Source organism: Emydura macquarii, unplaced genomic scaffold, assembly GCF_026122565.2.
Source record: "Emydura macquarii macquarii isolate MOO-44397 ecotype Brisbane River unplaced genomic scaffold, CSIRO-AGI_Emac_v2 contig_705, whole genome shotgun sequence".
Lineage (NCBI taxonomy): Eukaryota > Metazoa > Chordata > Testudines > Chelidae > Emydura > Emydura macquarii.
The window spans coordinates 11,405,390-11,428,182 of NW_027130842.1; the positions used below are offsets into that span (position 1 = coordinate 11,405,390).

The 22,793-nt window shown below is 38.2% G+C and overlaps 1 protein-coding gene across 5 annotated transcripts in view; it reads left to right on the plus strand.

The window, feature by feature from the left end:
- Nucleotides 1-22,793, plus strand: part of PLEKHG1 (pleckstrin homology and RhoGEF domain containing G1) — a 187,458-nt gene that overhangs the window by 109,655 nt on the left and 55,010 nt on the right. For all 5 annotated transcript variants that reach the window (XM_067542403.1, XM_067542401.1, XM_067542405.1 and 2 more), the window contains one exon: nt 8,228-8,766. In XM_067542403.1, the coding sequence (XP_067398504.1) occupies nt 8,228-8,766 (539 nt within the window). The remainder of the gene's footprint in view (nt 1-8,227; nt 8,767-22,793) is intronic.

Genomic DNA, 22,793 nt, shown 5'->3' on the forward strand with positions numbered 1-22,793 from the left:
AAATGAAAAAATGTAATATTTTTATCATACTTGATTATGGTTTAGTTATACGATTTTTATGGCACTCAAACCCAAAGGCCTCTGAAAGCTTCACAGAAAAACCCCCTGTAACCGTCCTAAAGACAACGCAGCAAAAAATCAAATGAAACGGAACATGGACTGGTATACAAATCACTTCCTACCCCATCATCCCAGCTACCCTTCTCTGCCACTTCTATGAACTTTATTAGTGTCATAAATATTTTAATAATATGGTATAAACTAAGGGATGGATTCTCCAATTCATCAAGTTTATTTATGCAGTACAAAGTTAATTTTAAATGGCCAAAGATTCTTGTGTAAGGTGAATCTCCCCTGCTTTCCCTTATGCCAGGCAGTGGGTGTTTTTCAGGGGCAGCAAAGCAAATGGATGTGTGCAGGAGGTACAAGAGGTATGACAGAAGTGGGATCTGCTGCACCCGTTTTCTTGCTGGTGTTAGGTACTTGATGGACCTTAGGCCAGCAGCATAAATTAAAACTACAAGGGGGGCAGATTTAATTTATGCCTGAGCCAAATCACTGAGAATCAAGGAGCTACTATTGGCACCCTGTCAGCCCCCACTGTGCCCAGATCAAACCGGAAGATTTTTGTGGGTAAATGTTAAGGGACTTAGCAGTCTTTTCACTTTGTGAGTATATTATTATTATTTTGTATTACGGTCACTCCGAATGACACCAACTGATGGTCCCATTGTGCTAGGCAGTATACAAGCATAGCAAAAGATAATCCCTGCCCCAGAGAGTTCACAACCCAAATAGAAAAGATAGGGAAAGGGTTGGGGGGGGGACGGGACACAGCTAACTACAAGCATCCAAAAAATCATGAACTTGTCGTACAAATAATAAGGTTTTTTTAAAATGTGGAGTTCTCTTTATCAGTCTGATGACTTTTGAGCATTTGGGTTCATGTTTCCTTGTACTGATGGAGCCTACCTGGTATCCCTCATGGCTCATAAGCAGATGGGCTACCCTGTTAGACCAAAGGGAGCCTCACCCTGGCAGAGCAGTAGGTGCAGATGAAAATGATCCATGGCTTTAGAGTAAACATTTAAATGGAGACAGAGGTCTTTTGAGGCACAAGGAGTGGGTAGGAATTCTGAACACAAGGAGTGGCTTCAGAGATGGTGTAAAGGCTACTACATCCCATGCAGACCAGAGTTGGGCCTTCTGCCATAGATACGTTCTCCATTGCCAGTCCTGAGAATTAGGTGCCACTTGCTGGAAACTCAGCTGATTTCTGCTGGCCCTTAAGAGTGTGGCATGGAATAACATCTCTTCCTCCCATAGGAGGTGGGTGAAAAATTCACCTTCCTGGATATTCAGTTTTGCAGTTTTTCTTCACTCTCCCCACTAGGCCAATGCAAAGTGGTGTTGTTATTCAGTGTTTAAATGCTCTTTCTAGGGCTAGTTATCCAGTGCAGGCAGAACTAGAGAATGAGTGGCACTATAGAACTCTCAAGCAATTTGAGAACAGGTAAAGCTTCTGTTGACCGTACATTGAGAACACTAAATCCTGCAAAGGTGATGAGCCAGGAATACTTGCAATGTGGAAGATTTGGGATCCCTGTCACGGTGGGAGTAGAGTATGGGACTAAGGCAGGAGACATTCTGGCCACAGGAAGGTATACATTGGAGGAAGAGAAAAGCACTGCCCACATTCTTCATCTTCTTCTTCTCAGCCAGGCAACACCAACATCACCTTCTTCCCTCTCCCATTCCAGAATAAAATCCACACATACCACAGTAAAGGGCAACAACAGCGATAACAGCATGTATCCAGCTGTGCTCCCTTTAATGCTTTGTCCCACTCCCAGCTCACTGTTTTGTACCCTCTGTTAATTTGTATGGCCAAAAATATTCCCCTGATCTGAGTCATATCTTATTTCTTGTTCTTCTCATCTTGTAATTCTGCTTATCCTCCTTCTCAGTGTTTTTGTTCTTGTTTTGTTTTTATTTTTTCTACTAATTTACCTTTTCTTGTGCTTACTTTCTTCATTCTTTCTCTCTCTTCCCTCCCCATATTTTTTCCTGTCTGATTCTCCCTGTCCCTTAACTAAGCTTCTTTCTGTCCTGTCCTGCATGACCACAATCCAGTGCTGACCAGTTGTTTTGTGGGTTTAATATTGTTCTTTAAAAAGCTCTTAACTCTAAAAATGTTAAGATTTTACAAACTCACTTTAAAATATTTTCTAGACCTGATGTAGAGCCAACATATGATCCAAAACGATCCTATTTAATTAGCAGCACAACTTCACGTGAATTTCTGGCACAGAGGGATTAACCAGTACCATTAAGTTGATTTATTTCTTTTCCATGGTTATCAATATCATCTAATGAATCAAAGGGTGAAGCTTAAGAGACAGTGTGGAAGTGTGGGTTGGATTTGATGTTTTTACAGTCTTGTGTCTGAAAGAATAGAAGTTCCAGGGTGTTGCTCAGTGAAGTGTGCATTTTAAAGTTACCCACAGTGGTGTCTATTGTCCTGTCCTTGAATTGAATGATGTCATGTTTCATTTAAAGCTCTTAGCGATGCTGAAGACTGTGGTGGGTACACTGGGGAAAAAAGCAGTGAGAAAGTTGTGAATCTGGTTTCTGTGAAGCCTTTGTGTATAGGGTTTTTATATAGAAAAGCTGACTCATGCAATATTTCTACCGAAGGAGTTGTACAGACTGGTAAGAGCTTCTCATTTTACCTAAGTGCTCAGTGAGGTAATTCTGGAGCAGCTGAAGGCAGAGGATGCATTTATTTTCTGTTACACAGGTAGGTTGCGAGTTGTTCACAGAGCATTTGAAATACAGAGAGGAACTTGTTCATTCACTGTGTAAGGAGCCAGAGACATTCCACAGTGGTGAGATACTGTCGCAGAGGATTTTCCTTCACAACAATGTTCTGGGACATTAGTGTGCTCTGATATGACAGAAGGCTATTCTACTTTAAATATGACAGAGTTGGGAGATTAATTTATGGAGGCAAGCTAGTTGATGGATTTTGTTTCCTCCCCTTTCGTTGTGATTTCTAATAAATGGGATTTCTGTTGCTCAAAGTTCAGTTAAAGTACTTGGATAGCTGTTGTACGGGAGGGTTATGAGTGAATCCACAATATTATATGGTGCAAGTACTGTCTTTCCAGTGTGATTTTATACGCAGAGTGTTAAATTGTAGATGTTACTGTGTTTATGGAAATGCACATTTATATTAAGGGTTCAGTAATGAAGTAAAAGCTAAAAGTTGAATTTGCCAAAAATTGAATACTTTATAGGATGGTCAATTTTTTCCCCCAAAGGACTGTTCTTCACTTTACTAATATTCATAGCAGAGAATGCCTCCATCAGAGGAATGTATTCTTGTAAAGAATAACATAGTGGCATCATTGCAGTGTGTGTGTTTTTGATGTAGTAAATTTTATTCCTTTTTTCAAACAGGAAACTTTACAGCGTGTGTGTGTGTGTGTGTGTGTGTGTGTGTGTGTGTGTGTGTGTGTGTGTGTGTGTGTGTGTGTGTGTGTGTGTGTTTAATTCCAGATGATGCTAAAATTTAATATATTTAGCAGGTTGGTAGAGTAAAACTTCTACTAAGTGCACATATAGCATGGACCAATTCCTTTTTATTAAAAGCTTTTAAACAAAATTATAATTAAGAATAGAAAGACATACTATAGTCTTGTCTTTTTTATTCAGCTGAACTTTCAGAGCATCTGAAGTAAAGACTGATTTCTGCAAACCGTAATTGTGTAGATTATAACTTAAACTTAATTTCCATACCAGCAGAAAGGCAACACTGCAAATTCTAAATGGTAAAATTCAAGTTGCTGGTCATCGGTGTGTGTATGTAATATATCTATAAAATCACATGCAACAAACATGGAGTAATAAAAACCCGTATTCAAAGGCTTACTTTTTGTTTGTATCTCAAATTGCATTACACTATTGTATATTTTATAATTTAGTGGAGGGTTTTCAGAACAGCCAAAAATGTGGCTTATGGCATTTGAAATAGAAAAAATGAAAGGAGAACGTCTCACAGTTGTAAATACATCTATTCAAACATATAGAGAATTACATATTAAAGAAACACAGCAGTTGATAGCTGGTATATCTGAGCAAGAAATTTTCGATAAATGCACACTGAAAACAGTCATGGTAAGATGTTTGCTTTATATGTAGTTTTACTAAGCATTGTAACTAGTATCACAGTTGCCTGTTGGTGTGGAATGAATGTATTTTTCACCATGCACTGTTATAAAATATGCACATCAATGTTTTTATTAATTAAAAATCTCCTGTTGGGGAGGAGCAGGTGGGTTAAATGTTGTTTCACTGTGAGTCAGCCAAAGTTGTTGGAAGCCTAACTAAATTAATGGAAAGCAATGAACAAGAAAACCCTTGGTCCTGAAGCACATTTCCTCAAGAGTGTGGACAAACATGTAATTATCCTCCTTTCTGTGCTGAACTAATAAGTAATTATTGTTATTCCTTAATTAAGTATGCAAATTTCAGGTTGGTAGCTTTTCAGAACACAAGTTAAATACCGTTATTCAACCCTTCCAAAAGATCTGTTATTTTTTACTTGTTGCAAAAGTTTCAGTAAACATCAAAACATATAACACAATAACAGGTAATGCATTGGGTCAAATGTAGGTGAAAGAGTACAAAACTTATGTAAGTATATATGTCTCAGAAGATCTTGTATGAACTACAATTATGTAAGTAAAAGATTAGAGCCTTTTTTGCCCCAGAAGTACAGAGCACCCATGTGATATCCAGATGATGTCATTGGGAACCGGGGGCACTCAGCAACTCCATAAACCCAGACCTTCAGCATGTTTGAAAAATTAACTTCCTCATTATGTTTGAGGGAAACAAGGTTTTGAGGGAGGTCACAATGTTCTTTGAGGTGTACACAGTTAAATCATTGGGATTATTATATTAGACAAATCTTTATTGGGATGGTGATTTTTTTCCATTGTTAACATGTTAGAGATTATTTTGCCACTTAGAGTAGACAATTTGGGCAATCCATAGAAGAGGTATTTGTAATGAAGATTGGCCCAAGCAAGAAAAGGAGAAATCTGAACTTCAGTAAGGGAGAAAGAGTGGGCTTGTAGTTATGGCACTGGAGTGCTTTCACTTCCTGGGCTTTTCCAACACACTCTTCATGTGCCCTTGGACAAATGGATTAATTTCTATGTTCCTTTGTTCCCATCTGTAAAATGGGGATAATGCTTTTCCACCTCACAAGGGTTTTGTGGGGATACATTTATAAAAACTTGGGAGATATTCAGATATCTGGTGATGGCTGTTGGTAGAACAGAAATTCAGTGGCATTCAGATCCGGTTTTCATTAGTGCTTGTCTCTAGGTTTATGCTAAGCAAAACTTAAAAGCAGATGCTGTGCAAAATGTTTGTAATAGAATACAGAAACACTGGAAACAAATCTGCTTTCTGATTTTGTTTTAAGCTAAGAACTCCAATCAAATTTGTCATATAATTTTCCTGAGATTCACAAACTTTTTGTAGACCTTGGAATCCGTTTCAAGCAAGCCTTACCTATTGATTTAAAAAAAAAAAAAAAAAAAAGCAAAATGGCAGAGTACACTTGGCTGTAAAAGTACTAAGAGTTTTAATTAAAGAAAAAACTAGTTTCAGGGGAGCAGGAGGAAGGATAAAACAGAACAAGATCTTTAAGGGGTAAATGGTTTGCCTGGTGAACTTTGTGTACCAGTCAGTAGCATACTTTTACATGGTGCTGTATATTTACCTTCAGTGACTTTTGTGAAAACTGATAATCTTTGGCCAAATGTGTCCTTGTACAGGTAACTGCTTTCAGATGCCCTGAACTCTGTTGTGTTTGCAAAGGTTACGCTTCTGTAGGCTTTTAAGAGCAAGTGCATTTTAACTACTTCAGCTAAGCCTTGTTGTTTTATAGGCCATTAAATTGTTGTAAAGCAAGCAAAGAGAACATTATGGAAGCTTTAAAAAGCCGTGTTACTTATACCTTGTGGCTGTAAATTTTTTTTTTTTTTTTTTTTTAATTACTACTAGGATTTCTTACAACTTCAATTTTACTGACCCAAATTATATATATTTTTATATTAATCAGCTGCACAAATATTTGTGAAGCAAACATTATTTATTAATACCTTCATGTTATCTGAAAACCAGACAACATATCAGCGAAACAGGAAAAGTATGAAGTGATTGAATGAAACAGGAACCTTTTATCTTCCAACCAAAGGCAGCTGATCAGGTGTTCTTTGTCATGTACTTTAGCAACCTATTTTATGATCAGTTAGGGGAAGGGTATCCCTGTTACCTTATTTATCCTGTGCATTTTTCAAGAGGATCTAACTCTGAACAGCTAGCTTCTAATTTCGAACTGAATTTGTAAGGTGATCTCAGACCACTAACAAAAATGCATACTTTTTTCTTAACAAAATCAATAAGGGTGTGAATATTTTTTTGCTGCCCACCTGGAAAAAGTAAATTTTCTCTTCAGTTTAAATATTTTGCTGCAAGAAATATCTTTGCTTTACATTGTTCCTTTTGGAGTTGCTTTTGCTATCTTATTCAAGAACAGCAATAATATGTTACACACAAGAGGAATAGAGGGGAAGGCAGAAGGTAACATAGTCTTAAGATCTGATCCTCCTCTTCCTTACAAGTATAAAGTGCATGAAGTTAAGCCAGTGTAAATGAGATGATATAAGGCCTTAATCTCTAATTGCCAAATTTTGCCCCCTCATACACACTGCCAGTACCTGTCAAGGTTGATGTTCCTATGTTAGGGTGACCAGATGTCCCAATTTTATAGGGACAGTCCCGATATTTGGAGCTTTTTCTTATATAGGTGCCTATTACCCCCACCCCCATGTTGATTTTTTCACACTTGCTTGTCTGGTCACCTTACCATGTATGTATCAGAGGGCAGAACAGATTATAGACAAGACAGAGCAATCCACTCTTATTTATGTATTTTTAAAAGAGTTTAGTGCTTGTTTGTAAAAGGTGCCAGTTTGGCATTCTCTGGAGAATGAGGTTCCGGCTATTCACAGCCCAGGTGCAGCATAAGTAATGGGAGTGCAAGATTTTTCCAACACTGCCAGTGTGTCGCAGTTATGACCTGGAAGGGACCAGTTACAAGAATAGGAAGGGTCAGTTCACAAGCTCATTTATTTCTTTGCTTGTCTATTGAGACTGACAGCTTGGTTTCTGAAATGTAGATAGCTGCCCACTGAATTAAGACTAGGGCTGAGTGAAATTCAGCAGGTCCATCCTATGGAAAATTTGGACATTTCAGCGTTTGTTTTCTTTCCAAATTGAAATGTCAAATTTTAATTCCAAAAATTTTAATGAAATGGAAATTCTAAAAAAAAAATTGTTTTTGATCAAAACAAAACGAAACGTTAAAAAATAATTAAATATTCCAAACATTTGTTTCAATTTGTTGAAATGACCTGAAGCACTTAGTACTGAGCCATTTCTGTGTTAAACTGCATTTTCCTATTAGTGCATTGCCTCATGAAAATTTGTAGTTTGAGACCCTGATGCACCCATTTTCTCCTATGGGCTAGACTCCCTGGCCAGTCTCTCTCTCCCATGATGCACCACATAGAAGTACGCCAGAGGAAAATTTGCACTGCATTTTCAGTGATAGTAGTCCTCCAAGGAACTCAGCCCACAGGAAAGAATCAGGGCCTGAACTACGACTCCCATAAGGCAATGCACTAATAGGCAAAAGCAGGTTAATGTTTTGTTGCACTGAGTCCAAATTAAAAGTTTGGGCTCAGATTAAAAAAAACCAAATATATCCATTTGAGGCAAACTGCTCCACAATGAAATATTTCATTTAAATTTTCCTAATGAAAAATACAACTTTCACCAAAATCAAGATTTTTCCTGTGGAAAATCTTTGATTTTGTGGAGACTGCATTTTCTTATCTAATTTGACCATGAAATTGTTTTCACACAGGCCACCAAGCCACTGTTGAATGGCAATATGAAAAGCCACTGCTAGACCACATTAACACCATTGAGTCTTCCAAATCCTTCTGTTTCAGTTGAAAAACAGATTTGCATTCGTTTTGTGTATTTAAGTTGTGTGTTTTTGTGAATATGTGTTTTTAGATGTTTGTTGTCGACTTTGCATTATGAGATGCTGTAACAGTGAAAACACTTATTTATTTTTCAGATGACTATCATTTGCCTCTTGATGTCTTACCGGCTGTGACAGAGGGTCCTGGCCCCAGAACAACAAAGGAAGATTTGTGCCAGGGGAACAGACCTTTCCACTACTGTGGAATAAATACCATGGAACTGTCAGACAGCGACCGTCCTGTCAGCTTTAGTTCCACATCCTCCTCTGTCTCCTCCAGGGATAGCCACTGTTCCTTTGGCAGCAGAATGACCTTCGTTTCAAACAGCCATTTGGGTTCGTTTAACCAGGATAAGGAAGCAGGGGCCATAAAACTAGAGCTGATTCCAGCCAGGCGGTTTTCCAGCAAGGAGCTGCAAAGAAACAACCCCACAGAGCAACAGAACACCAAGGAAAGCCTTGAAAAAAGGCCAAGTATGCCAAGGAAAACTGAATCTAAAGGAACGAACAAAAACTGTGCTACATCCCTGGTCACAGAGCCCACAAGTCCAAAGCTCCTCTATGTAGACAGAGTTGTCCAAGAAATTTTGGAGACTGAAAGGACGTATGTGCAGGATTTAAAAAGCATTGTAAAGGTAGGAGGCTTGGTTAGAATTGCTTAATTTGATTAATTGCATCACACAAGAGAGTTCTACAGAGGAGTGCACAAAGAAAAGAACCCATAAAACATATGATCTTATAACAGGGTCGCACAAACTTTGCAGTACTGCAGGCATCATTGGCAACTTGCCAGGAACTTCGTCTAAAACCTACTAAAATGTTTTTATAAATGTATGCAGTGTTGTTGCAGCCGTGTTGTCCGAGGATATTAGAGAGACAAAAGGGATTGGGGGGTGGGCAAGGTAATATCTTTAATTGTACCAACTTTGGTTGGTGAGAGACAAGCTTTTGAACTTCTACAGATCTTTTCAGCTTTATAAATGAACACATACAACACCATAATTCTTGCTTCCATCTGTAGCTTCTTTGATAGGTTAACCTATGTTGCTGCTCATTTTAATTAACTAGTAATAAAAACAACCAAAAAGCCCTATTCATTGAATATTTTTATGCCTTGTAGCCTAAGCGATTAGCCAATATATTCACAGTCCTGTTGGTTGCTCCCATTAAGAGGAAAAATTGGTGATGGGGTCCAGTAGTTCTTTGGTGCTACCTGTTTATGTACAAAGAGTACACAAAGTCCTATTTCCCTGAGTGCAGTAACAATCACACAAGAGAACACCGTATCTTTGCTCACAATTCCAAGCCTCTTTCCAGCCAACACTTTACATAAAATCTCTCTGTTTTTTTTCCCCCTCAGGATCACACTACAAATCTTTTCCTGGCTGTCCTTTGCTTTCTCCTGTCTTCTCTGTCTGTCTGGTTTTGTGTCTTCTGTCTTGTGCGCACACACTGGACTAATACATAACTGCAGTCCAATTAATTCTCTGCCCCCGCATTTTTGTATCCAAACCCTCGGAAGCCCCTTGATCCATATGGTTCACTCCTACTCGAGCCTTGCATGTGGCCTGTATTTTGAGCAGAGGCCCTTATCGTTTCTTTATCTATTCTGTAAAGGAACTTAAGGGCAACTGTTGCACCCCCCAGCTTCAAAGAGGTTTCACCAGTCCCCCAGCAAAAAAATATGCTCTGCTGTCACTTTCCAGCTACAGGGAAAGGATCATTGTGGCCTGCCTTTTAGGACTCTATATGTAATTCTGTCTAGGTTCTTGTACTATGCCTATCACCTTTGTACCTGAGCTCCTTACCTCTTTGTTAAAATGACCCCTATGTTTGTTTGACCTTCTGACCTGTGTGTATAGGTTTACAACAACAAGATTTCACAGGAGGTGAATGTGTAGTCTGGTAACTCGATAGTATGTAGCTTTAGGCAGCTCTATATATTAAATACATTACTAATCTGGAAAAGAAAAGATGGTCTGTTACTGACACAAAGCAAATAGGATTTAGAAGAGTGAGGGGGAAATGATTATTGAGCTTTGCTAATACCAATGCATGTCTTAAAAAAACAAAAAAAACACCTCACACAAGTCTTTTCCTGCAGAATTTCATTATTTTCTGTGACTGATGGTATCACACTAAGATCAGTTGTTCAGATTTCTTTTTTGTAAGGGTTTAAAGCAAGACAGCAATATGACAAAACAAGTCATCCTATGTACAGTAATTATTATTCAGTAAACACAGGATTGATCCAGTAAACATGGCCTGCTCTTCCCTTTACCCCATTCGTCTCTGCATACGTTTATACACACTCATGCAGTAAACGATACAACACAAGGTGCTAGGATCTAAAATAATGATAATCTTGAAATAAATTATCCAGTTAAATTTAGAATGGCCAATAAATCCCTGCAACAAACAGTTTAAGCATCACCAAATGCCGAGTAGATAAGACACATCATCCTGAAATTATGAAAGTGCTATAACTTGCTCATCAGGAGAGTGTCTGCTAAAGAATTTAGAACATCTAATTAAAAAAAGTCTTCACAGCTTTGTGGGGGTTTGGCAGAGTAATTGAAAGTTAAAATAATAGGCTAGGGAATTTTTAGTTTAGCTGTCAAGGATTGGGTCCCATTAGGGCAAAGAAACTCCTTCCCAAGTAATAAGGATAGTTGGACGAAAGTGGAACCCCATCTCCCGTAAAGAAAACTAAATCTCCCGTAAAGAAAAGTAAAATTTCACTTGTTGGCGGGTGAATGGGGGGTTTTAATGGTTTAAGCATGTGGAATTTTGGCAGCATTTGGCAGACTAAGGAGTCTTTGAAAAGCCAGGGTGGTCTTGACACTAACAGCACCAAACTTGGACAGAGGCAAAAAAGGCCTTTGTAGCAAATGGCTACTGTGAATTTTTTAAATGATATTGGAGGCCTGCTGAGGTTCCCTGTTTTTTTTTGTAAATTTTTATGCAGAAATATTTAGACAGTTAAAGAATGAATGACAGGAGTTAGCATAGGATTTTTACTACATTTGCCTCTTGCCCTAGGACACGCTTTTAAAAACAGAGACTATTCAGGGAAACTGTTCTGTATGTTGTCTAGAAATGTAGTTTAATTATTATTGTTTTGAGGAATGACTTTGTGATTCTTAGGCAGGGATATACAGAGGCAGATATTGCAGTGGGGTAGAACAAGCCTTTTCTGCTGTTGGGTACATTTAATCAGGTGACTCTTTAGGGGGTAATTATAATTTTGAATTAGGACAACTTGAAGCATACTTTAGGAAACTAGTGATACCAAACCAGATAGCTGGACTTCCTGCTTGCCTCACTTTGACAGCAGGCATACTGGTCTACAGCAAGACTTCAGTGTCTGTGCAACATAGGCCTCCAGGGAGTGTCTACAACATTGGGAAACAGAAAGGCAAGAATGTTTTCCCCTCTTAAAAATAATTTCTCCAGACTTACTTTTTTTTTTTTTTTTTTTGATTGAATCAAGACAAATAAGAATTCACTCCTAATGATTAACTAGTGCAAAGAAAATATTTTGAAAATATTTAAAGAATTTGATGATTTTGCTGTTACTTTCTAAATTGCTACTAATGACTATTACTCATAAGCAAACCTATTGTGCTAGAAGTCAGGACCCCATTGTGCTAAATATCAATTATTACACACACAACCACACACAACTATGTTAAACGAACCATTATTAAGGTTGCAAAGTTAAGAACTAAAAAGATAGGAAATGGCAGAACTCAGGTGGCCTGTGCAGCCTTAATTTGTCCCCCTAGTGCGCATGCATTATGATACAGTAATTACTACACCTCTTCCAGCTTCTGCAACAAATGAAGCAGGGATTCTACATGCAACTGTCTCCTTCACTACATAACCCTAAATAATCCCCAGCAAATCCATTCTGGGCACTGAATAAGGCAGGGGTCCAGTGGAAAAAATAGTATGTGATCATGTAATTAACTACTATATCATAATGCTTAGGCGCGAGGGGGGGGCAAATGAAGATAGCGCAGACCACATTCATTCTGGCATTTCCTAGCATTTGACTGCCTGACTTTGCAATATTAATATTGTTCTTTTAACATATTTTTTGTGACCAATTTTCTAGTAAATTGAAAAAAACAGTAATTTCATCACATGGCATCAAATTGCCATCAACGTTAGTCGTCAGCAGGGTTGGAACTTTAGATCCACGGCATGGACTAAATCCGCTACTTGAGATAACAGAGTAAGTGTTACCATCCTCTATATGGACCCTCTCTAGAGGGGGCATGACACTTTTCCAGTGGGTTTCACAGATAGTTATTGACAGCAGGGGAATGGTGAGACTTGGGAACCTTGGGTTTCATTCCAGGCTCTAGAGGAGAGCATGCTCAAGTAGGCACAGACTTTTCTGTCCATTCCCCCCAAATGTGACTCTTTCTGCTTTGTTGCCTCCGACCTATCGTGACCCAGTCCTGTGTTTTCTCCGCTCCAGGCTCCTAATCCCTGTTCCAATAATATCCTTCTTTGATAGGGTAACAAACTTTGTAGATAGGGCAGAAGCAGTATATGTGATATATCTCAAACTTTAGTAAAGCTTTTGATACTGTCTCACACAGTCTTCTCATAAACTAACTAGAGGAATATAGCCCAGATGAACCTACTCCTAGGTGGGTGCACAACTGGTTGCAAAAACATATTCAGAGAGTAGTTATCAATGGTTCACAATTAAGCTGGAAAGGCGTATATAGTAGGGTCCTACAGGGATCTGTCCCGAGTTCAGTTCTGTTCAGTGTCTTCATAAATTATTCGGATACTGCCATAGAGAGTACACTTATAAAGTTTGTGGATGATACCAAGATGGGAGGGGTTGCAAGCACTTTGGAGGATAGGATTAGAATTCAAAATCTTGACAAACTAGAGAAATGGTCTGAAATAAATAAGATGACATTCAGCAAGGACAAAGTATTACATTTAGGAAGGCATAATCCATTTTACAAATAGAAAACAGGAAATGACTGGCTAGGAGGAAGTCCTGCAGAACAGGATTTGGGGGTTGTAGTGGATCACAAATTAAGTACGAGTCAACAATGTAATACTGTTGCAAGAAAAGTGAACACAATTCTGGGATGTATTAGCAGGAGTGTTGTAAGAAAGATATGAGAAGTAATTCTTCCACTCTACTCAGTACTGTTAAGGCCCCATTTAGAGTGTTGTGTCCAGTTCTGGGCACCACACTTCATGGAAAGATGTGGACAAATTGGAGGAAGTCCAGAGGATAGGAACAAAAATGATTAAAGGTTTAGAAAAACATGACCTATGAGGCACTAAAGAATTCTAAAGAATTCACTAAAGAATAAAGAATTCTAAACACTAAAGGAAAAAAAAAAACCCTGGATTTGTTTAGTCTGGAGAAGACTGAGGAGGCACATGATGATAGTCTTCAAGTACATAAAAGGCTTTTATAAATAGGAGGGTGAAAATTTTTCTCCTTATCCCCTAAGGACAGGACAAGAAGTAATGGGCTTAAATTGCAAGGGAGATTTAGGTTACTCATTAGGGAAAATTTCCTAAGTGTAAGATAAGCACTGGAACAAATTACCGAGGGAGGTTGTGGAATCTCTGTCACTGAAGGTTTTTAAGAACAGATCAGACAAACACTAGTCAGGGATGGTCTAGAATAGATCATACTTAATCCTGCCTCAGTGCAGGGGGTTGGACTAGATGATCTATCAAGGTCCCTTTCAGTTCTACATTTCTATGATTCTCCTTACCCAGCCAGACTCCACTCCTCAGGCTTCTCATCCAAGTCCCAGCAAGTCCCAGTCTCACCCCTCTAGATTCCTTGACTCAATTCCCCCACACCCCCCCTCCCCAATGCCACTCTGTCCCAGTCTCCTTATCCAGCTAGTCCCAGCTTTAGCCCCTGACTCCTTGCTCAGACACTTGCAGTCTCCCTCCAACCCCAAGTCCCAGTTTCTCTCTCTCCTCCTCATCAGCCTTCAGTCCCGGCTCCTCCCCCTTCTTTCCCTCACCCCCTGTGCAGGGGAGGTCCTGCTAAGCCCTGATCTGGAGCATACCTAGTGCAGATGGCATATTTGAGGAATTTAGCTGGTAAAATCTAAGACATTTCTACTGAGTATGTGCAACTGCAGTTTTTCAAAGGCTTTTAACTTGGCCAGATTTTCACAAGGATGGCAAAAGGCACAATCCCAATACAAAGGGAACTCCCGAATTTCTGGTCCCTGCTCCAAAGTAAGGGAGCACTAGAATTTTTTAAAGAAAAGTTTGCCAGAATTTAACATGGGCAAAACAATTTATTTTTCATGAGAACTTTTCTCATCAATGGCTGAACCGTTTTGGCTGAAAATTTCCAGAACAATTCAGCCTGAAGCAGGATGTAACATTTCAGCCCAAATTATTAAAGTTTGGCAAAATTTTATAAGCAATTGAAAACAGGGGGTCAGAATGGGAAGTTTCAGGTAACCTTAATAATCCCAGTGCTACCAGCTCTGTCTATAATAAATGGAAGCTCTGCATGTCTGGAGTATAACAGTGTGTGTGTTGCCACATTTATGCAAATTTAACAAAATAGGCCGCTTCTGTTCCCATTGTCTTTCCCTCTCCAACTACCATATTTACTCCTAAGTATGGCGCCTTATGTTGCCTATATGTAAGTGTGTGTGGAAATTGTTAACTGGAATAACTGGTTGTTTCTTCCATTTCAGAATACAAACTCTGATACCCATCAAAAAAGAAATGAGATGTCTTATAGAAACAGTTCTTCCCTAAGAAATGCTTCCTAGATAACACTATTCTAGAGGCTGCTCAGTAGAAAGTTATTTGAACATAGCTGAGATGCTAAGAGGCTTTTCTGGGTCCTCCTGTAGACAGGCATAAATCCATTGCACTTTGTGATAGTGCTGTAATCAGCAAACAGTAATAATTATAACTACAATAACATTCTTAGTATTTGAGATCACCCAGTATGGGATGGACAGCTCTTGTGAGCCTGACATCCAGTCTCACAATTAATATTTTCTTGAATACATTAAACCCAAAAGACTAGGTATGCACTAGCATAATGATGCCTATAAAGCTGCAGGGCAATACCAGAGCTTCAGGGATAGGCATTACTGTTTTGCAAGAGAATGTGAGCTTCAAAAAGATTGCTGACAGGATTCGTTTATTTGTTTTAAATCTCCTGCACAAAAGAGAGAATGCAGGTAATAGGTGTGTGGTGTTCAAGCAGTTCCCTTTAATTTTCTCCAGGAACAGTGTGACACTTTAGAAATAGGCTTTCCCCCCTTTGGGAGGCCAGCTAAAGACTTTTACATTGCTTGCCCCCTACTGAGAGAAGGGCCATTCAGTTTAGATTTAAAGCAGAATAATAAAATTCATAATGAGCTATCGTGCTTCTTAGTGCCACTTTCCCCTTTTTAGCAAGATAAAATTCCAAGTAAAGGTAGGACTTTAAAAAGCAGTTATAAGCCGATTAGTTTTCCATTAGCTCACTCACCTTTCATACTAACCAGAAATAGCTCTGTAGGTCTTTAAAAGATTCGGATGAGCAATTTAAATTACCTGCAAATACAAGTTGTTCATGGCTATTAAAAATATTTATACTGATGAGATTTTTCTAATTGTGGATGGTATTAGATACACAGGTCTTTTATTCTGGTGAACTTTCTCACTGCTGGTACACTTAGATATGAAGAAAGAGTTGTCAGATTTTCTTTTCATTTATGCCTGTGCCATTTCAGCGACTTCCTTGAGAATGAATGGCTTGAAAGTCAGGGAGAATTCTGACTAATTGTATTCAAATATGAAAGTTGAGGTTAAATTTGTCTCCGTTACCCTAATATAAATTCAGAATAACTTAATGAAGTTTCTTTTGCATTTATGCCAATATAAATTAGAGCAGAATTCTGATATATTAACCTAATCTATGTACCTTGCTATAGGAAAGGGTTTCTGTAAAATAACAAATAAGGAGCGTGCTGTTTCTTTCTAGAAATGAGTATATTTTAAAATTTTATATAATCAATGCTTTTCTATTTATTTCTATTTTTGGTGTTTTAAAAATATATTATTGTAATCCATGTTTAAGATTATTGGAAGGTGAGATGTCTAGTTCAGAAACATACCTGGTTTTGTTACATGTATAAACAGTTTTTCTTGCTTCCTGTAAGAATTCGCTCATCTAACTCAAACCTTTGCCTCCTGAGGCAAAATCTTGTTGCTTTAATGGGTCCTTTCAGTTTTGCGCGTGGTATTTTTGCTTTTTAGATGTAGGCCATGTTAAATATCCGAAAGCCAGAGTGGGAGTATATATGCCATTTTTTGCTATGTTTGTCTTATATTGTTTCAGATTAAGATATTTCCAATACTCCAAGCTACCCTATAAAACTAAAATCTTATGCCAACTATGTACACTATTATGACTCGTACAGTCTACACCCTGATCAAAAGGATCTCTCTTGCTATAGTCATTTCTGCCCAGCAAAGGGTCTTATTACAATCTGAATAAAGTATATTGTAAACAACAAATGAGATATTTCGAAACCAAGGGAGTGGAGATTAAAATGGAGATGCTCTGTGCAAATTAAAGCACATATTAGGATTGGTTCTAGGCTAACCTGATATGAAATACATAAAGCCTTGACTAAATGTGATTGGCTCATACTTTCATTTCTAATAGACATTATAATTGCTTTATTTTATTTCTCACAGTAAAAACTATTCCTGTCTCTTGCTTGGCATGTCCCTAGTAGCTGGAAAACTCTGATATCAAAAATAATAATCCCCTAAGGATTCTCTCTGTTTGTTGCATCCACTTGTCTCTAATCTCAGCATGTAAACTTGTTGGGGCAGGGACCATCTCTTTGTGTTTGCACAGTGCCTACCCTAAACGTGACTTGGACCCTGGGCAATACCACGATACAAATAAATATTAATAATTAATAACTTAAAGCTGGTGTTAAAAACCCACTGTTCTTGGTCAATATGAAATCATAATTTATGCTACAGTAATAAATAAGACTTCTACAAATCCACCGTTAATCTTTGTAAAGCTTTCGGTGGAAGGTAAGTGTCCGAGAGAGCTGCTTCGACTGCTTCAATTAACTATCAAATTGCTGAAAAGACTTACTGCTATTGTATTCACTTTACTTGTGCCAATGGATAAATCACTCAACCAGTGCTGTCTGTTTACAGCCTAGTGCTGTTCTAAATGCAAATCAAAGTAGATAAAAGGGTGAGAGTTAATCTACTTCTGTTCAGGAAAGCTTTGATTCTTTCCTTTTGAGAGGAGAGAGAAAAAGTGTAGTTATATGTGGAATGCACCATTTAGGAGTACTTGTCATCCACGAGATTGTGAGGGTGAAATGTCTTTGTAACTAAAGTGAGGTAGGACTGTGGGGTTGTGTTACCATTTAGCAAGATGCATAGAACCCTTTTGTCATACAGAAAGCCATAGACAATACATCTACTAACCCCTGCCCTCTGGTTCTGATTTACTCCCTGTTAGCAGATGGGTAGCTCTTGGTGTTATGTACCTTTCTATGAAGCTCAGCAATGCTGGGGAAGTAGGTTAGTAGCATGTAGACAGAGGGAACAGAGTAATAGATTTGTGCTTAGAAGTTTTCAGTGATAATTTTAAGGTTTGCTATCACTTTTGAACATGATGATAAATACGAGCAAAATGATTGTAATTTCCTTCTCTTCCCTCCATCACCGCAAAAACAACAACAAAACAAAACTAACAAAACCACTCCAAAAGACAATTTTAATTATGTTACCAGTTAAAAAGCAAAGTGAGTTCCCAGTTAGTTTCTGAAATATCTTTGTTTTTTATAATGAGGAAGCTATTATGACTGTTTTCTCCTCTGGAGTATAATAATAATTGACTACTGCTCTTTAAATTTGCATTATTATTAAATATAAGTTCTGACCGTGAACTGTTATCCTTGTTAGCCAGGGAATACCACTGATTTTTACACCTGAATAGATGATAAAGCAAAAACACATGATAGTGTATGTCTTTGAGTTGAGAGGAAGTACTGTCTTACAGTTTTTTGGGGGGGGATGGGGGAGAAGGAAGAGTTGCCATTTTTGTGGTTTCACAAGAAAACTCTTTGCAGACAAAAGAAACTTTTTTTCCCCTTCAATTACAAGTCATCCATTGGTGAGTCCTGCTTTAGCATTGTAACTTATCACTCATTATGAAATGTTAGTAATTACATCCACTGCTAAATTTTCAGCCATGTGGCTAGTGAAGAAAGCATATGTATTTGTCTCCATGATACTTGGTTTTATCGTCTTTCTTTGTCTTTGCTTTTCCTTGGAAAATGGACTCCCTATCTATATTTTAAAATAAATATAATTTTTCTTCCAGAATGTCAAATGTAAAGTAATTCAGAAGGTGCTTTAGAATGCCTTTAAAGATTTTTTTTAGTGCTCATTTTTGTGCCATAAATTAGTCGTTAAAAGGAGGGCTCATTGAACAGAGCAGGGGTCTAGGATTTGGGACTTCTGGGTTCTGTTACTGGCCATGTCACTTTTTCATTGTGTGACTTTATCAAGTCCCTTAATATCTCTGTGCCTTGCTTTATCCATCTGTAAAAAGGTTATATTCAATATCTGCCCATTCCTGTTGTGATGATTAATCTGTGTGTCAACAACTTTGACATTTTTAGATTAAAGATGCTTTATAAAAACAAAGTATCTTTGCAATAGCTTTATTGCATGCCGAAAAGTGTAATGGACTGTTGCATAAAAACAGTGTTCCATTTAAAGAATCATGTGATATGTAAGTCAGTTGTTATACTTTTAAATACTTTTGATGGGTTTTTTAAAATTCTAGGGTATAGGATAATTATTATAGTTTCTACTGATATTGCCCAGTGTGGATTGCAGCCTTAGATTTACGAGTTTTTGGGAGAGTTTATTTAATCTGCGTAGTGATCAGAGAATATTTGACATACTAATTGCTATGCCTTACTATTTAATGTTTCCATTTGGTGTCCTAATTACTGAACAAATGGCTTCTTTTGTCGTGTGTACTTTTCTCTTAAGAGTCTCAGGAAAGTTTGATGGATGGTGACCTCACAGAGCCCTTCAGTGGAATGTCAGTAAACTGCGTACAGGTCTGGGTTTTGTCCCAAGATTTCCATCCCAATTTCCAAATTTACCTGCTGCCCATCCCCATTTGAGTAAAGATACCAAACATCAGTCTGCAGCTGCAGCTATGACTTGCTAGTAATAACCAGCCATCTGGAACAGAGAGAAAGAAGAACGTAGTTATGAATTAGGTGTCCCAAGAATTAGACTAGAATCCAGTTGACTAGCCCTATCACTGTTGAGATGACCCGTCGTTGGCTTGGTATTGACTTGACTAACAAATGGTATGACCAGTTCAGCACTTCAGTGGTTTAATTTTGTGCTAGGATGGACAACGTTGTCAGAGTTTTGCATGGTATTGTGTCAGTCCTGGGTTGCCTTTGACCTACTAATGCAATATTTTAGTATGTTGATGATCTGATAACATTGCAGTAGACACTACAGCGTGCATCTATAGAGCCACATACAAGCATATCTAAATATCAGAAAGGACTTACTTGAGGCACTGAAAGAGTTAACTGTAAATGAAGACTACTGTATCTGTTCATATTTCGTACTAGGCTATTTGACACTAGTATGTTAGTGTTCATGCATTTGAAAAAATGTCTGTATAGAAGTTTGTAGTACAGATTCACTTGTCTGTATGAAGTGATCTACAGTTTCATTGTGCTGAGTAGCCTGGCCTTCAAACTTGAAATCTATTTTTCTTGGCAAGGTAAACTTCAATATGTGACCAATGACAAGTCTATCTTTGTTGCTTGGCATGTTCTTCTCAATCTTTTTAAAAGATTTTATTATTTTTGCAAATCATGATTTTTTTAGTTGTGCAGTCACCATTAAAGGCAAAAGTAGCACCACCTTTGAGTATAATGTGCTGTTGTGATATACATATTTGTTTAATGCTTAGGTTCAAAAGTTGCCATGAATTTATATCTTTAGGTGGATATTCTGAAGTAAAAGGTATGGATAAGAGGAGAGAGGGCTAATCCTGATTGATTTCTGGCACATTTTAAACATATTTGAAAAGACCAGCCTTTGTTCCTCAGTATTTTTTCCGTACTAGGTATATGAACAAGTTTTGCCACACAAATTTAAACTCTTGGGACAGACTTTACACTGAAAACTTGTATCGCACAACCGGGTCTCCTGATTAAGCCACGTGATTGCTATTGTACACCATGAAAAATTTCTGAACAATAAATGAACTACTAGCTGCTTACTGCATATAAGCTCAGCTTTCAAAGACTGGCAGTATTTTGTCTATATGTCTAAGATGTGAAAAAAGCCATGTCTTAATGGTCTAAGCACAAAGCTGTGGATAGAAACTCCTGACTGCTAATCTTGGCTAAAATACCAAAACCCTCTGTGGCCTTGTATAAGTGCAAATGAAGTCAATGTGAGTTGCCAGTTCTCAGCACTTCTGGCCCTTAACGTCTGTCTATTTCCCGGTCTATAAAATGGTGACAATATTAGTTCTCTCACATGAATGTTGTGAGGAAGTCTACTTGCGTATGGAGAATTTTCTCATTCAGTTAGTTATGTCTATGGGAAAGAATGGAGGAATTGGGCCTGGGTGATATATTTCTCTGTAAGTGAAAGGGTAAAGGAAAAAATTCACCTTGTTCTGCAAGCCCCTAATTATGGACAATGTATGGGGAGATCTGTCATGACCACTTTACTCTGACATGCTGAACTGTGGAAAGAACTTAAAAAATACCCTTCTCTATTTATAGTCTTTCTTCCTGTCATGTTCTCATCAAATGCCTTCACCCTCAATCTTTGCCCTTTCTACATACAATAAGTAAATAAAAGATCCTCTTACTGTATCATGATGCCAACTTTATTGCTCAGTTACCTATTAAGGATCCTTAATATCCTTAATATGTAAAATAATCAGTCCAGAACAAACTGCTGAAATTAGCCATAGACAAAGTGAGACAGTATTTATTCTCGCCGCGAACCCAAGTGGTACCGGTAGTAAGTAGAGAAAAAAGGAACCTATGGAACATGTCTCCTGCTACATCCTTTGGAATGAGGAAAACTACAGTATTCTGCACTTAAATCACAGGTTGTGCCTAATTACAAACAAAGCGAAAGAAAAGATTTATATGAAGATTGTTGCTGACAGTGTGATCTTATCCCATTCCCTTCTAGCTGTCTAATATTGTGCTATATGAACCACAAGCTTGGAGGCTAGTGCTGTAGGCATTCCCAAGCACAGAGGCTCTATAACTCTAATCCTCAGAAGTTCCCATAAGCACTCTCACGTTTCGAGTAACAGAGCATTCCTATACGAAGGCTATTGGAATCTAAAACGTGCAAACGCCCTGGGCACAATTGTTTTTAGGTTATTATAATACCAATGGAGATTGGTTCCTATCTCAGACCCCAAGGGCAGTCCAGTACGGGAGTATAAGGTTAATAGCATCATTGTAACTTTTCTGCACCATCTTGCTTGTGTGCTGGCTGCTCTCCTCTATCCTCCTGCTATAGCTACTGCCAATCGCTTGCTAACAACAGAATGTGGCTCTACCTGGCTCTCTGCTTTCCTGTCCCAGTGCCCAAATTGCCCAACCTTCTCTCAGCAGCCAGCTCCCATGGTGCTGTCTATGGCCTGGGCCTTCTGCTCTGAGGCCGGCTCTGGCACTCTCTCAAACCTGCTCCCCTCTGACCTCAGGATATTGCTTCTTATTCCTGAATGCTAGGGGATTCTGGCTTCATGGCATACTAAGCAGCACAGGGCCCTCCACTGGCTAGATGCCATCCTTCCAAAATCAGCTGGAGGGGAGGGAAGGTTTCCAGTAGAACCAGCAGATTCCTTACATTGTCAGGTTCTGCGCAAAGACTGGGAAAGTTGTATCAGTATTAAAGGTGACATGTAAAGGGGAGGAAATGGGATCGTGTCCTTTTTTGCTTCTTTTTAGCGTAATTTTACCTTGAAAATATTAGCAATGTCAAATATGGTCTTTCTTGGTTTTACTAGAAGTCTTCTTGGAGGTCCCACAAACACAATTTCCATCAGTCTGACTAAATTAACTTCCTTTCTCAATCAGGTTTTACTTGCTTGGTATATCCTCTAAGTTCTGCAGTTGTCTTTAGTTTTCAAGGATAAACAAGACCTGAATTTATGAACAAGGTTAGATAAAGGGTGAGGAAAAGTTTTCACTTCAGTTTGGGAGTTTATGAAAAGGGCATGCCCTTTTGTAGACCAAAGAACTCTTTCCTTTTTTGTAAAATTGTATGTTTCAGGGCCACACCAAAATCATTTAACCATTCTTGCAGTGTGAATTTTTAATAATTCTTTAAATATGATATGTTGAGTTACTGCTTTAAAAAAGGCATCAGAAAAGGGTGGGATCACATAAAATCCTTTTTTGTGGTTTTTACCTGAAATGAGCAACCTAAAGATTTAGCTATCTGGCAAATTAACAACAGGTCTATTTAGCATTGCCTGAAAAAAGAAATACTTCCCAACTCATTGTTTAGTTTAAGTCATTTGCTTTGAATTTTTTTTTTTAAATCTTGTAGATAAAGATACCATCTTTCT